The sequence below is a fragment of the Marmota marmota genome, unplaced genomic scaffold (assembly GCF_001458135.2).
Source record: "Marmota marmota marmota unplaced genomic scaffold, marMar, whole genome shotgun sequence".
Taxonomy (NCBI): domain Eukaryota; kingdom Metazoa; phylum Chordata; class Mammalia; order Rodentia; family Sciuridae; genus Marmota; species Marmota marmota.
In genome coordinates, this window is record NW_026000026.1 from 84,842,335 (window position 1) to 84,859,589 (window position 17,255).

At 37.3% G+C, this 17,255-nt stretch overlaps 1 protein-coding gene across 3 annotated transcripts in view; it reads right to left on the minus strand.

The window, feature by feature from the left end:
- The window catches only part of Megf10 (multiple EGF like domains 10), a 162,440-nt gene that overhangs the window by 98,410 nt on the left and 46,775 nt on the right, over positions 1-17,255 (minus strand). For all 3 annotated transcript variants that reach the window (XM_048811821.1, XM_015486552.2, XM_048811820.1), the window contains exons 3-4: positions 10,572-10,673; positions 9,938-10,038 (exon numbers count right to left, since the gene is read on the minus strand). In XM_048811821.1, the coding sequence (XP_048667778.1) occupies positions 9,938-10,038; positions 10,572-10,673 (203 nt within the window). The remainder of the gene's footprint in view (positions 1-9,937; positions 10,039-10,571; positions 10,674-17,255) is intronic.

Sequence of the window (17,255 nt, forward strand, 5' to 3'; positions counted from 1 at the left end):
CAAATATCAAGAATTCAAGCAATAATAAGAGCTGGTAAGGATGTAAGGAAAAAGGTACACTGATTCATTGCTGGTGGGATTGCAAAATGATGCAGTATGGAGATTCCTTAAAAAACTTAGAAGGGAACCACCATGTGACCCAGCTATAAGAAAGGGAAAGAACTGGAAGAGGGAGGGGGGAGCAAGAGGACAGGAGGAAAGAAAGGGGAAAGGAGAGAGGATGAGGAAGGAAGGATGAAGGAAGAAAACAGAAAAGGGAAGTGAGCAAGAAAAAAAAGGATGGAACAGACACTACAGACTTTGGGACACACTTGACCTATTTGTGCTTTTCCTCTTTTCATGTTAAGAACACAATCAAAATTCTAAATTAGACAACTATACGGAGTCTCGGGCAAAATGCAGAATGAGGACAATGAGAAGATAAGAGATAGCTGATATTTGTAGAGGAAATTAATACCCTGCAGAAAGAGCCCCACAGCTGCTACTCTCATAACTTCAGACAATAGGTGGGATGCGCCAAAGACCAAGAAGGGAAAGAGCAGACAAGATGACCTGAAAGGTTGTGATTTCACTTTCAAAATAACCATGAGATTTGAGAAATGCAATTAATATTATTTAACATTTACAAAATTTATAACATTTATAAAAGGTAAGAATTATATGAAAAGAATACATGACTATGTCGGCTATCATGGTAGCTAGGCAAAAAAACAATACATTTATTTATTTTAACAAAGATATGCAAAATTCAATAAACTCAGGTAGTCAACTGGGTTGAACATTCTTATTGAACTTGAAACATACTAAGAAATAATGTCTCCATTAAAGAATACAAGATAGACCATCTGCAATAGATGATGGGCTCTGAATGCCGCATCTAGATAGTAATCAAAGACACGTTCTTTAAAAAGTCAGCAACAATACAAAGGAAGACCACGCAGCCTTAAGAAAGCAGGAAATCCTGACACATGTGACAACATGGATGAATCTCAGGGCATTATGCTAAGTGAAATATGCCAGTCATGAAAGGATGAATACCATATGACTACTCATGAAGTGTTTAAAGTATCAGACTCATAGAAAGTAGAAAGAATGGATGCCAAGAGCAGGGCAAAGAGAGGGAGGAAGAGTTAAATGAGTACAGAGTTCTAATCTCACAAGATGAAAAATCCAGAGATCTGTTGCACGACAATGTGAATATATTACCACTACTAGACCGTGCACTTTAGGATGGTTAAGATGATAAATGTAATGTCATTTTTTACCACAATAAAGGTAGGTATCCAGAAAAGGTCAACAGGTACAACAGGAGATTACCAAATTATATTAAAAAATAAACTAAAAAACATAAGATGCATGATTATTTGCTTAAAGGGTAACTATCTTTTGACCTTGTTAAGATTTTGAATTATGTACAGAAATGTACTTACATGTAGAATCAAAATGTATAGTGTTCACAGTTTTACTTTTTAAAAAAATATTTGTGATATTTAAGAAAATATGTCTGTAGAATAAAAGGTCAGCCTTCTAATTTCAGTTTTTAAATATGTTATAAAACAATTGATGTACAATGCTAATTTAGAGTTGAATACTAAATATTAAAACATTTTTAAAAATCTAAGATTTCATCTTATTTACAATTAAGCCTTATAAGATTTATAAAATGTATTTAAATACACAGGAAGTTCTGTCAGTTTGGAAGATGAGTTAATTAAAATGAAAATCAAACTTATAAAATGTGTGAACTCCATTTTAAAAACTTCAAGGTGTTTAAGTTTGTAAAGCAGTAGACAAAGTCCTCCATATTTTATTAAAATTTGTGAGTCTGATGAATGAAAAACATCTATAAGCTGAATTTTGCATAAAAAGCAACTAGATTTTTGGATGTATAATGCTAGTAAGTCAAATATTAATTATAAATTCAAAGTGAATTTCTAGGTAGGCTTTCCTACATTGCACATGCTCATGTACATAGGCACACCAACACACACACACACACACACACAGGCACCAAAAACTAAACATTTAACAATACTAAATAGCAATTAGAATACCCAGGTGGTCTGGCTTATTGTACCAAGAAATCATTGCCTTTATAATTTGAAGCAAAATTTTTTCAAAGTATTTTTGTTATAAAAATTAATTCCACATTTAAACTTGATTGCATTTCAAATTTAAAATGGCTATGTGTGTATTACAGATTTAAAATAAAAAAACAAAAATGGGCTTTTTCATTTCAAGAACACGCTGTCTATTCAGAGAAAAGGCAAATGAAAATACATTTTATATGACTAGACAGGAACTGATTATATTAATTATCTCTAATCACAGTAATCACAAACACATGGAAATAAATTAATTAATCGAGATGCACACTTCAAGTTTTGGCAAGTCAGCTTCATATTCATGATAAAGAATTGCTGTGAAGCTGGGCACAGTAGCACATGCCTGTAATCTGAATTTGGGAGGTTGAGGCAAGAGAATCACAAGTTCAAGGCCAGCCTGTGCATCTTAGGGATGCCCTGTCTCAAAATATACTAAAACAGGGCTGGGATGTAGCTCAGTGCAGAGGACTTGCCTAGCATGTGCAAGGCCCTGGGTTCAACTCATTGCTGAAAAAATAATAATAATAAAGAACGAAAAGAAAGTTCATGGAATTATTTAATTTCATGAAAATCTTTCAATTTAATGTTTATATAACTTAGAGCTATGGTAGAATGATTCCAGAGTATTTTTAACTGATATCCAAACACTATTAAAACCAAAGCAAGAACCCTCACTTTCAGTTTGTAATACTATACATGCAAGTGTCTCACAATGTTCAAAACACTTTCATGTCTTACTTGATCCTAACAGTAAGCCCATGTGATTAATAGCTGTTAAAACACACCTTACACATAAGAAAGTAATAATGTCCATAGAAATTAAACCCAGTATTCAAGGATACTGTACATACAGGGTAGCTTTGGGATTTGTTCTGTGTTTAATTTGCCTGTTTCTTCCATTCTAGGTTGAGAATCTGAACCTTTTTTTCTGGGAAGCCAGGAAGATGAGGTAATAAATGTAACACTTTTCCTTGGAAAACTATATGTGGCCGTGCACATGATGCTTAGGTGCTTGTATGTGCATTTATGGTCAGATGATGAGTATATGGAAAGAGGAGAACAATATCCAGAGGTTTCTCAACCACAAACTTTTAAACTATCACACTTTTTACTTCCCTCTCTCCTTAACATAACTGTAGTTCTATATATTCATTAGGATCGATGTAGGCACCAAAAAGTATTGGCTAACTCGCATCTCATGAAGAACCACAGAAAATAGCAGTGTACACAACAGGAATATTTATTATATTCTGATATTCTGATATAACTGATTATGTTAATAAAAATACATTGGAGTGTGTCTGAGTCAACATTTATTTAGGTACCTGAGATTTTAATCGATAGCACTTTTTAAGAGGTCATTTTTGTAACATTAAAAAACATGTATCTGTATACACACACACACACACACACTTATGAAAACACATACACACATATACATGTACACATACACATATACATTAAAAACATTTCTTCATTAATACTTAAAGTTCTCCAAGTCAAAAATAAATAAACACATTCATAGTGTTTCTTAACACAGATTAGGCAAGAATACTAATCCAAGGATGAACAAATTTAGGATTTAATTAAATTTACGACCAGAGTAAAATCTCCTCAAACATGATTTTTTATGTCCTAGTAATCTCCTTTATGAAAAATTTTCTAACCCATTCTCTTTGCCAACCAGTTTCTTAGAAAAGGCTTCTGGCCTTGCCATACGCCACTCTCTCTTTTTTGTTCTTCGTGCCTGATAACAGGCATTTATCTGCAAGAAAAAAAGCCTGTTCCTCAAAGTGTGCTCTGTGGACCAGCAGCTTCTGCACAGCCTCAGAATTCAATAGAAATATATGTATTTGGGCCCCAGACAAGACCTACAGAAATAGAACCTGAATTTTAACAGCCTCCCAGATATTCCGCTGGCACATTTCAGTCAGAAGCAGAGCTGGTCTGTTCATTGTGCTTCATACATAAGAAAACTAGGTTTTTTTCTCCAAGAAACCTCACAACTGATGAAATGAACTTCCACTTCAGTGGGCACCGGCTGCCTGTTGTATGTGAACATGGAAAAGGAGCCACATCCTGAGACAGTTTCCACAAACCCCAGGCCACCCCAGCCATGAAAGTGTAACTGAAGAAATTTCAAGATCTTTCTGAGCTACCCTTCTTACTGAAAGTACTGAGAAGGAGGAAGCACCTGCCTAGGCTCCTGTGCTAGATTTCTGGAAGGTACTTATGTAGCAGTAAGCACTATCTTGAACACTTACCAAGTACACCTATGAAGTTGGTTGGCCTCAATCAACACATTTGTGATCTATTTATTTAATTTCTCTAAAGTTCTTTGTTTTTAGAGACCTTTTAAAAATCCAGTTTCAAAAGAACACTATTTCATTGATTATAGTTACTTTAAAAAGAAAGAATACAAATAACAATGATTGCTGGTGAGGATGTGGGAGAAGAGGTACATTTATACATTGTTGGTGGGGCTGCAAATTAGTGCAATCCCTCTAGAAAGCAGTATAGAGACTCCTCAAAAGATTAGGAATGGAACCACCAAATGACCCAACCATCTTACCCCTTGGTTTCTATCCAAAAGAACTAAAGTCAGCATACTATAGTGATACATGCATACCAATGTTTATGGCAGCACAATTCACAATAGCCTAGTTACAGAACTAGGTGCCCATCAATAAAAATGGGTAAGGAAAATGTACTATATATATATACACACAATGGAGTTTACCCAGTCATGAAGAATTGCTGGTAGAGGGATGAAACTGGAGCTCATCATGCTGAGTAACATAAATCAGACTTGGAAAGTCATGGGTCAAATGTTTTTTCTCATATGCAGAAGCTAGAGAGAAATAAGGATTAAAAAAGGGCAATCTCATAAAAATCAAAGGGAGAAGAAAGGAGTAAAAAAAGGGAATCAAGGAAAACAAGGGATAAAAAAGAACAAGTAGTAGGGATTGAAATGGAGTAAATTATGTTAGGTGCATTTATAATTATATAACTATAACTCACTAATAAAAACATAAGTTTTTTAAAAGATGTGCATTCCATATCAAAAAAAGAAAGACTTGAATAGAGTACATAGAATTGAATTTGTGAATAAAAGTAAATTTATTGACTGCTTTTCAAATTAGCTAATGACAGTCTTTGTTTATTTGTTTGTTTGTTTTAATCTGTGAAGTCAGGTAACCATAATGGAACTAAGAAATTATTGACAAAATATGCACAGGTGTTAGATAACCCTTGGTTCATATAAATGTTCTGTCACTTTCATTTCTTTTATTTTGGTTAAGCATCTCATTTTCCATTTAGAGCATATACCAGCACCATCCCCCACCATTCACCACCAATTGATCAAACTGGAAAAGTTATTTAATGTCTCAAAGGCTCAGCTTCCTCATCTATAAAATGAGTATAATTATATCTGCCTCACAGTGATCTTCTAGGAATTTAATAAGATAATATGTGAGTCCGGCCCATAGAAAGCACTCAGTAGGGTTAACTATAACTTTGTTGTTGCCTTAAATACATTTTAAAAGTGCTTAGGAGAAGCACTTTAGGATCAGGAAGTATATCTGGCTCAGATACCTTTATAATCTCCAGAACTCAGCCCATTGGTTTTTACATTATAGATACCAAATCAATGTATGTTAAAAGTGATTGAGTTGAATCGATTGTGCTGAATCTGATTTTTCCTATGAAGAAGGGGAAGAAATGACTTGTTATAAGAAACAACGAATTCTCTTACATGGAAAAGTAGAATAGAAACCTGCATTCTTCCCAAGCAGAAGTTCCACTAAACCGCATGGCCCTAGCACCCTATTCTGTGGTCTCTGTACACTATCCTTACAGTTCTGAGACACTATTAATAGACCCTTCACCAAGGTGAGCCTGGCTAGGTGTTTTCTGAGGCTACCCCTCCATTGTCCCTGCTGATAGAGAACAGACTTGAGTGGTGGGAACATGAGTTTAAAGGAATAATTCTATAAACAGAGCCCACTGTGCTAGCCCCCACATACTTTCTTTTTTTAAAAGGAAAGGAAGCTGGCTTTGAACACTTGATCCTCCTGCTTCAGCCTCCCAAACCACTGGGATTACAGGCATGTGCCACTGTGCCCAATTTAAAACAGCGATTTACGGCTGGGGACATAGCTCAGGTGGTAGAATGCTTGCCTCGCATGCCCAAAGCCCTGGTTCAATCCCCAGCACCACAAAAAAAGAAAGAAAGGAAAGGCAATTACCTGCAGCCCTGCCTGATAAGTAATTCCCCCTAACCACAAAAGCTTAAAAGAACAGGTTCCAATTAGAACCAGCAGCATGAGCCAAACTAACCTAGAGCTGTCATGTGGGGTGGGGACTTGAAAGTCTGATGCCATACTGAAAGTCAAAAGGTGGACCTGGGCAGGACTCTCTCAAAACTTCCCTGAGATCCCCAATAAAACTGGAGGGCAGGAAGGGCACGACGTTGTCCCTCTCCCATCTGAAAGAACCCACTCTTTCCTTTGAGGGTATCCCCTTTTCCCGTTGCCTATCCTTTGGATACACTTGTACCTGTTACTCTGAGCAACATGTCTGAAATTTTTCTGGCTTGATGTAAGAATGGGTCTGCTTCACTTTCACAGCAGGCCTCTGCCCTGTAACAATGGCCAGCTCTGAACTGGTAGGCAACTCTCCAGAGGAGGAGGACTAGAAAAGATGACACTTTAGCATGCATGCCCTTAACAATTTCCTGATGAAGAGCTAGGGTTTTTTGTTTTGTTTTCAAGTAGATAGAATATTTATTTATTTATTCTTTTTGGCTACACAGGACAATAAAATATGTATTTTGACATATTATACATACATGGAGCCTAATTTCCCATTCTTGTGGTTGTACATGATGTGGAGTTACACTGGCTGTGTATTCATATATGAACACAGGAAAGTTGTCTGATTCATTCTACTGTCTTTCCTATTCCCATCCAGTTTTAATATTTGTAAAGCTTTCTAATCTTTGAAGCTAGGAAGGAGGATAGGGAAAGGTAAGAACCAAAAGTACAGGTTGCTAACAGTAGAGCTGGGTGGGCCAGCCAGGTCCCCAAGGAAGGAGCAGAAGGAGAGACCAGGTCAAGCCTCCAGAATGGCCCTCAGCAGTGCCATCTACTGTGCCCGGGCTGTGTTGAGGGACAGGCGGATGGGATTCGGTTCCCCTGAAGGGGCTACTTAAGCTACACAAAAGAAACTCTCTTCAAATACAGGCATTTATTTGTAGAAAAGCATCCTTTTTTGCCTTCCAGGTAAACTGAGTACCAAACATTAAACTAAAACAAGGACTGACTCCTGCATTTCCATTCCTTTGGTAATTGGAAACTGTTAAAAATGGTGACTGTGCTATCCACCTGGTAGCAAAACCTGGTTGAAAAAGAGCTGATGAAAACACTACCCAAAACCCTGTGTTTGCTCTTCCTTCTCCATTCACAAGGGTGCTTCACTAGAGCCAGCCGTGAGAGCACAGAAGAGTGACTGACTACAAGGCACCCCCAAGAACCGGGAAGTGAGAGAAGAAGGCAGTCTGTCTCTGGGGGTTCAGTAAAGAAATCAAGATATCACAGTCAAGAGATGCAAAATACTCTTAAAGAGACCGAATAGCTCCCAGGCTGTGAGAGGAGAAAGTAAGCTGATTAAATATATTAACATATCTAAAGGGAAAATGTTTTAGTCTCCAGGGGCAGCTGGTCAGCTGGAAGGCCTAAGAAAAAGAGAATTCCAATGGAAAATGCCAAAGGTGTCCATCCAAGCAGTCCAGGGGTCACCTTGCAATCTGTCTGGTAGAAGACAAAGATTTATTTTGACCAATAAAATTCCAGGCACTATGTGAACTTCCTTAACTTTCCAAGAATGGCTGCACTGTTGAATCAAACAACAGAGAGGCTGAGCTATGGAAGGCTCTGGCTCTGAAACTCTGAAACTCTAACTGACCTTGCTTGGATCCACACTCCCTGCAACAGGTGGCCAATAAAATCTGCTTCCCACCTGCCTGCCGGCCTTCAAGAAGATGATGCAGGGCCCAAAGATAGAGGGAAGAAAACCCCTCCAACTCTGGGTAAGGTGTGACATAGCATCTTGGCTTTCTGTATAGGTCCTATGATCTGAGTTAATATAAATGCATCCTGGAAGACAAAAATAGTGTCTCTGTGTGTTGACAAATATGCTTTACAGACATCAAAATAACAACAACAGAGGATTCTAGAAATGGGCCAGCCTGGCCAGCCAGGTCTCCACACCTCAGCACTGTGTGCTAAGTTTTGCTTTCTTTTCAAAGTTTCACATAACCCCGGGGCCAACTGAGATCAGTTCATGAGTATTCTCTAAGATGTTTGATATAAACATGTAATTTTTCTTATTCAGCATCATTATTAATCAAAGACATGCAAATTAAGAAAAAAATTGCAAAGGGAAAATTGGCACCGGGTAAAAGCTAAAAGGCATTCTCATTTGCTGCCGGTGTGTATATAAACTGGAAATATTCAAAAGTCTTAGAAATATGTATGCTTCTGACCCAGCAATTCTCCTTACAGGAATTTAGCCTTTCTCAATTAAAAATACGTACAATTATATAACCACAATGATGGGTTTCAGAGTAGTTCATAATAGGTCTAACTTGGAATTATATAAATATTCAAATGTTGAAATAAGTTAAATAAATAGCTATAATGCAATAATATACTGACATTGCAATATGTTTCAAAAGTACATTTTCTGACCCAGAAATGTATTTTTAAATTTTCTTCTTTTTATCAAATTACACGTTCTGGGTTTTTTTTTGGGGGGGTCTTGTTGTTTTGTACACTTATTATCATGTATAGCTCTATAGGTTCTGAATCAAAGTTGAGGAGCTGCCCTTATCTGCACAAAGAATAGAATCTAAAAGTTGGAAGGAAATTGAGGTAGGGTACTGAACCCAAGTCTTCTATGAGACACAAAAGGTACAAATGATTTATCTGAGGCCACCCAGCTGAGTGATGGCAGAGCCAGTGCCACAAACTCAGATCTGTCCAGACATTTCTGTTGCCTGCAAATTACAGTAGAACCTTGTCTTTATGCTAATCAACATTAGTGTCTCTACTCAGAAAGTGGAGGTACCCCTCTCGCTGTATGATAAGCCAAAAAATTTGAGTAAAATAGTTCTTGAGGATCTCTAAGAGAACTGTGCACAATAATAAGAAACCTCAACTGCAAACTGCATCCTTTATAATCTTCTAGGATTTTCTACATGTGTCATAAAATACCAAACCTCTCTCAGGACATCTCAGAATAAATTGGTGAGATGCAGAGTGGAGAAATGAGGGGAAATGACCACAAAAATGAGGTCGTACTTTGTGACTCATACTTAGTCATTTCTTAATGTGAACACTCCCCTTCATTTAATAACCCCCATCATTCTATGCACCAGAAAAGAATACATCAGCCTCCCAGAAGTTAACTGGGGTCAGCAGCAGCAAAATTAAGTCTCCGTTCTCTTCTGTGACCTAAGTGCAGTGACTCCTGACCAATTTCCAAAGAAACATTTATGGAAGAACTGCAAGGCCACATCCAACCTTGAATCATCTTTCTGCAAGAGCTGTTTTCTCTCCAAGCAATATTTATTTGAAGGCTTTTGATACCACAGGGGGATATAGTCGATGCTTCACTCCTTAGAGAAGCCAAGAAAGTAGCAATCAAGAGTGAAAGGGAATGTTCCGGATGCCCCATCTCCCCAGGCCTCCATCTCACTGTCACTGACAGAAGCAAACCAGCACTGAGAAAAGCAAGGGCATCTCATAAGGAATGAACGTCTTACTTACGGACACACATGTCCCTGCTTTCATAAAATCCAGGACAACACTGGGATTTGCGCCTATACATAGTTTTTTCCCCATGTCGATAGGCAGTCCGATAACTGATTCTATATAAAGAGAAAAAAAAAATCACACATTAGTTTTTTTGACCCACAATTTTGTCAGAATAAATTTCAATTTTAATAAAAAGAGCTCTTAATTATAACAAAAATAGGCAAAAAAAGTACTTTCAAAAAATAAGAAGAGGGGCTGGGGTTGTGGCTCAGCGGTAGAGCGCTCACCTAGCTCATTCAATCCTTAGCACCACATAAAATAAAATAAAGGTATTGTGTCCAACTACAACTAAAAAACAAAATATTTTTTTAAAAAATTAGAAGAAACATAGAAAAATCGTCTTAACCTATTTTATGCTGACTCCAGAAAATTTTCTGAGATTATGTTGTGATTCCTTAAGTCAACCTGGTGGCATGGGCCACCTCTCTGTCTTCCTGTATCAGGAGCAAAGCTAGGACAATAGTAAGCCCTCCATAACTAGCCACTGAATGCATTGCTGTGCGTTCTCAAGTAACTGATACCTTAGATGGTATCTGACTCCATTGCCAGGTAGCCAAACTCATAAGCATATCTGAGTCTTCATTACCTGTGCCGTGTGCATTTAAACCAGTTTAGGATGTCAGTGCAGCTGGTGTAGTAAATCTGATCAAACGGATGCGGGTATGACTCTTGCACAGTTACTGAATAGCTGGGGAAAAAAAACAAGGAAAATAAAGTATCCATATTTTTTCCTTTTTACAATAATGACATAAGCCACACTATAAAACAATTGTAGGCTAAATTGTTGGCAACTCCATACTGACTTTTAACAGAGAATCTCTCTATTTTTCTTAGGTTTTTATTTGAACAAGAAGCCCCCAAAGACCAGTATTAACAATATCTTTCAATGACAAGACTTCATTCTGTACATTTCAAAGGAAATCAACTTTTACTATTCATTATAAACCCGAATATTCACCAATTTAAAGCATTTCACTATTTTTGGTTTTTTTGTTTTTTGTTTTTTTGTATTTAATTCCCTCCCCTTATCCCAGGGCTCCAGGGATAGCAAAGGCCTTCCACAAAAAAGTTTTTTATTTACTTCTGCATACAGATAATAAGGTTAATCAGCGAAGAGACAATGCAAGTATTCATAACAGAGTACATTTGCTACTGATTCTGAAAAATCAGAAAAAACATTTTTCTCTGGTGGGAATTTGGAATAATTTGCTTTCATGTTCCTGTCCTACTTCTATTTCTCAGGCAGCAGAAGAGAATATACAACATCTAAATAAAAACTACAAAAAAATTCTTTAAACTTGGCTCTAAACATATGTCTGAGACAATTAGTCTGAAACAATCATACCAACAGCTTGTTGCTACTTAAACATTCTGTTTTCTGACACGTTTTCACTAACAGCTTCTTGTTAGAGTAAAAACATACAGTCTTGTCAGCTCCAAAATGTGAGTGCATTACGTCCATGAAACATTCAATACTTGGTCCCATACTTCTTAATTTTAAAATTTACTACATACTCAAGAGCTTAATGTCTCCCTACAAGAAAACCGGGAGAATTTTATTTTTCTAAACAATTTATTCTATTCGCTTTAAGTTTCTTAAAGATTTCCACTAAAGTCTTCATGCTAACAAACAAAATGGGCCACAATTACAGACCCACTTGCAGCAAATCAATAGCTCAAGTTCATTAATAGGAACTATCCACTAGAGAAGGTATGGAGGGAATGAGGTTGAGATTTCAGCATGAAGAGTTCAGGTTAGACAAATGACAGAAACTTGTGATTTAAAAAGCTCTGTGGTGCTGGCCTCACAAACAATGGGTCTTCTTTCTGAAGCTGGTTTCTGGCAGTTTTTATATAGTTAGGCTTCAGTAGGAGATACATGAAATAATCATACTATACATGTTTGTATATATTTCATTTTGGGGGATAATGCAATTTGATTTCTAGATAAATTCATGAATCTTTCACAAATGTTAGGCAAAAGAAAAAGGTCTTATTAAAAAGACCACTGGCTTAGAAGGTGAGGTCACAATCTGACCTGACACTAGGAACTGGATGACCTTCAATAGAAAACCTCACTTCCCTGGGTCTTAATTATCTCATCTTGACATAAAAAGGTCAGACAGTGTAGAAGATCCCTTCCCATTTGGAATCCTAAATTTCTAACATACAACCTATATTTCTACCCCAGCAAAAGATCTTTGTTGCTACCAGTAAACATAGGTTCACACGAAAATAGTTTGTACAACTGCCTGTATACTGTGATATAACTCATTTGGGGTAAAACAGGAGACCTCTGCTAAAATATTAATGTTCTTGTAATTGTTTCTCACAAGAAGCTATTGATATTTTCCTCAGATCCAAAGCAGTGTCCTGAGGTTCCGGTTGGTGCAATTCTAAGCCTTGCATGTCAATAGTTTTTTCCTGCCTAGCCAGCTACTTATAGATAACTGAATCTTGAGACTAATTGTATCAACCTCTTTTGCATTAGTAGTGGTGAGTGAACAAATGTCTTCTATGTCTGGACCTGATGTATAGGTGCAGTCCTACCAGCAGGAAAGAGACTTCCCACCACTCTGAATGAATCTGGTGAAAAGCCCTTCTTCCACCAGGCTGTGAGTACAAATTGAGCTGAATTCAATCAGTTTGTTGGATCTAGATTAGATAGAACATTCCCAGAAAGTTCCAAAGACTATATTATTATGTTCAGGTCTGTATGTCTTGGAAAGCAAAAGTGATCATTAACAAATGCATTCTGGCCAGTTCCATTTGAGATGGGTGAGAGAACTGATTCCATAATCAAACATGAAAAACATTTCACTTCTACCAGCCATGAAGATTCCTTAAATAAGGGGAAATGTTCAAATACATTAATTTCCTCATCTTGCCACTGTTGCTCACTAACAACACACATTTCACAGGATGCCTCTCTGGTGTAGGACATAAACAGCTCTTCTCTATAAAATGTGGTAAAAGTATTTAGGATTCCAATTCAACAAATATTTATTGGACAACTTCCATGCAGTTCCTGCCCTCTGTGAGCTCTCCATCGTAAAGAGGTCAACACATAAAAGCTAAATATAATATGATATGGTTTTCATAGAGAAATATATAAAGTTTGGGAAAATAGAAGTATAAAATTTACTATGCTTTGAGCATTTCTCCTTATTTTTGACTCTTTTCACTAAAATCAATTCAGAACTGACTGGACAGAAATTACTTAACATATTAATCAGGAACTGAGACTTCCACTTAAGTTTGTAGGAGAAGTGTGCTAAGCCTCTCCAACTCAAATTTCATTTCTGTTACTTTTTCATACATTCTTTTCTTTCTCTTTCTCTATCTCTATCTCTCTCCCTTTCTTCATTTTTAAGGGTATTATACTGCAAAATTTGGAAAAAATTTTTAAGAGGCAGAGAACTCTGTTTTGCTCTGCTTCTTCTTCTCTAGGGTTTTTCAGTTTTTAGTTTGAGAGTTTTATTTACATTTTTTTCCATATTGTAATCATGCCATGCCTATATTTTTGAAACTTGGCTACATCATAAGCATTTTTTCATGTTGGTAAATATAGTCTTCAAATGATGATTGCCAAATGTTCTGTAAGTGACTTTATCTAATTTGCTCAATACCCACCTATCATCAGGTAATTAGTTTTTCATTGTTCATGGGCCCACTTGCTGGAGGCCCTAAGTTTGCAGCATGAAGACAAATGTCTTTGATGCAGGCTGACCTCCTCTGATCATCACTGCTCTGGCCAGTGCCCGGCTACTATTGGAACTGAATTAGCTCCTCTGCTGACAGTCCACGGAACTCCATGTTCTTCAGCAGCTGCTCCTCAAGCCATAAAGTGGGAAGACACCTTCCCACTGTCTAGTCTACTCTGGTTTTTGTGGTAAATGAGCTCCCAGCACTAGTGAGTCAGCCTAGATTCAACACTAACACCAGAATAACCAGGCACCATCCTACCCCTATCACCTCTCAAATGTCACCATGTAAAACACTGATTTAGAGTCTCTGAAGCAGACAGTGTGGAGCAAACTGTGGTGCAAAAGAATCTGATCCCAATTCAGCACTATTTTCAGCATTAGAATGCAAAACTCCTTATTTCCTGGTTGTTTGTTGAATCTTCTCAAACACACTGAAAACATATCATCATCATGATTTTTAACCTAATAAGTGTTATCCAGGAGAAACCCCAGCAAGATTTAATTTAAGGTCAAAAAATGGGGGTGGGGAGAAGCCATTACCACTTGGACACATTCCAAAGTGGTTAATTACATGTTATCTGCCTAAATTATCTTGTTACTTTAATCAGATATGGTAATAATCATCATTTCTTAGCTCACTTAAGTACTGCTGATTCTATTATTACCACTTCTGTATTAGTAATTGAACGTTTGGGCAAAGAGTGGTTTCTCTTTCTTAGTGCCTTTTTGAGAAGAATCCTCACTAGATAGAGGAGCTCCAATTCACAGAATAGAAAAAGAAGATGGGAAGGAGGAACAGAGAATTTCACACAATTATTCATTTTCCAAAAGGATATTGTGCAGAATTCCTTTAATCACAAAAATGCCTGTGTATTTTTAATGATTTCATTTTCTTTCTTTTCATTTTATGCACAATTTCTTAGACTCACAATTGCCACATTCAAACAAGGCACAACTCTATTTGAAAATAAATATTCAGATATCAGTGGGGGTGCAACTAAAGGGCACTAATAGAAGCATTTTTGTTTGGTGCTTCTCAAATTTAATGTGCAGACAAATCCCCAGGGGAGCTTGTTAAAATTCAGATTGTGACTCCATGGGGCTGGGGTGGGGCCCAGAGTGAGTTTCTCATGAGCTCAGGACCCAGGTCCACAGATCACACTGAGAAGCAAGGATCTGGGTGATTCCATGGCTCTGAACCATGGGGTACAGGTGACTTTTAATATAAAAAAAAATGCTACAATGATCCCCTACTACCAAGAATTGTATTCCTGGAGCTAATTTTCTCTCCTCATTTTAATTCAGGCCCATTTTGAAAATACAGAACCTATCACCTGCACCTTTATTTGATCATTTTAATTTACCTTTCTATACCTTTTTCATTCCTTTAGAAACAATTCCACTTTCTTTTACCTTTTTTCTAGAAATCATTAGTCTTAAAAGAGGAACCTTATCAATAAGACTTGCCGCAGTCCGGCTGCAGCGAAATAACCGGGGGGTGACGAGCAACTTGTGTAGATCGATACAGCAGGAGTGGGAGCCGTTTATTGTAGGACTGGAGGGGTATATATACATTACACACAGCTTATCTTAATTAACATAAACTAGATACAGCAGTCAACCAATAAGGAATCTCCACACTTAATGGCTCACTGGCGTTACTTCACAAACCACTCCCTCTGCAAAATGCCAGGTGCCATCTTGACTTGTTTACAGACTCTAACAAAGACTACAATTTGAATCCTTTCTAGCAGTCGTTTTAAAAACTCATTCCCCTATTTCTCCCCACTCAAAGAGAGAGTTTGCCTTAGTCAGTTGTGCAACTGCAGAATTATATGAAGTTTAAAGATTACTGTGCCCCTTTTCTATCTGTCATGATCTCTACACCCCATCCCAATGGATGTTTGTATTTGGTCATCTCATACACTACTAGGAAGTAGACTCACTCACTTGGTAATTATATGTTGAGCCACTGCCACATGCAAGGCAGTGTTCTGGAGAGAGGGAAGAATCAGTGGTAAACAGTTCTTATGTATTTACAGTCTTGGGCAAATGTTGAGCAAGGAATCAGTACACATTTTGTACCTATAAGCAGGTACTAGATTATTTGAAGCCTTGCATTTTTTTCCTCCAATACTCTTTCCTTCAGAACCTATTTGTTCATATCTCATCATGTTGGCTGCTCCCATATCTACTATCCCAAACACTTCCAGGCCCATGACTCAAGCTGTTTTTTATGAACACAATATGGCAAAAACACACTCTCTTCCCTCTCAAACACGCTCTCCTTTTAGTTTTCCCTATGTGCAATGAACCTCTACTCTTTCACACAGTAGGTGCTGAATTCCGGCAGACCTCTTGCACATCCTGTAGTCAATGCATCATCAAGATCTGTTGATTCTTATTTCAGAACATCTCACAAACTTGACTTTTCCTGCTATCATCCTCTATGAAATTAAACAACCAGTAGTCTTTCCTTTTTCTAAATTTGATATGTACCCACTTGTGTATTCATAAACTCATTTCTATTATTTTAATATTAACTGCATACTCTCTTAGTGAGAAGTCTTAGGGGAGGTTCTGTAAAAATCATAAAGATAATTAATAGGCTGTTTTCCTCTTCAGTTCTACATAAAATAGTTAATATCACAAATATGTTATACACATATTTATAGCTTAACATTTCATAGTGATATATAACTTCATCGATGGAATGAGTAATCTTGTTTTTGTTGTCCTTATTGTAATACTATCAATGAGAGGAGGACCAGGCCTTACCAAAAAGTAATGCTATGAGGAAGGAACCAGAGATCCCAAAGAAAAACCACCACTGAAGTGCTAGAAGAACCTCTGGACTTTGGGGCTTCCTAACAGCATGGACTTTGGGCTTCCTAACAGTATGACAACAGGTGAGCTCTGGTTTGCTAATTATGGTACTGAGGGTAACATGAAAACCAGTCCAAGAGTTTGATGTAATTGTACTCCCAGCTAGTCAAATACATTTTACCCTTTAGTACTTAGCACCTTCAATTTGTTTGAAATGCTTGCATTCACATTGTTATTTTTAGATAAAGATAATTTCTTGGGAATAAAAGTAACACATAAGAACAGAGCAGACTCAATTTGTGCTACCAATCATGTTTGTCCTACACATCACCAATCACTTGTGTTATTTTTGGTTCCAAAAGGAACATAAGATCCCTGAGGTTGACTGGTTTTTGTGTTGTTCTTGTTTGTTTGTTTTTGTTTTAATTTTTGTTTTTTCGCACTTCTGTGTTTCCTACTGCAAATTGCAGAAACCTGGACACTGCAAATGTTGGGCAAATGTTGAGCAAGGAATCAGTACAAATTTTGTACCTATAAGCTGCTTTCCCACAATGCATCCAATCTCCCCCTCCTCCAGCACTGTACCTTCTCTGGGCACAGTCCTAATGGTCCACAGCTATGGGTTTCAAGCTATCTTTGATTCCTAGAACTCTCCCAACCATTGCTATCCACTCATCTTTCAGCTCTTCAAGAACCATCTCAGGGGAAACCACCCCCATGAGCCTTGCCCCATCCTC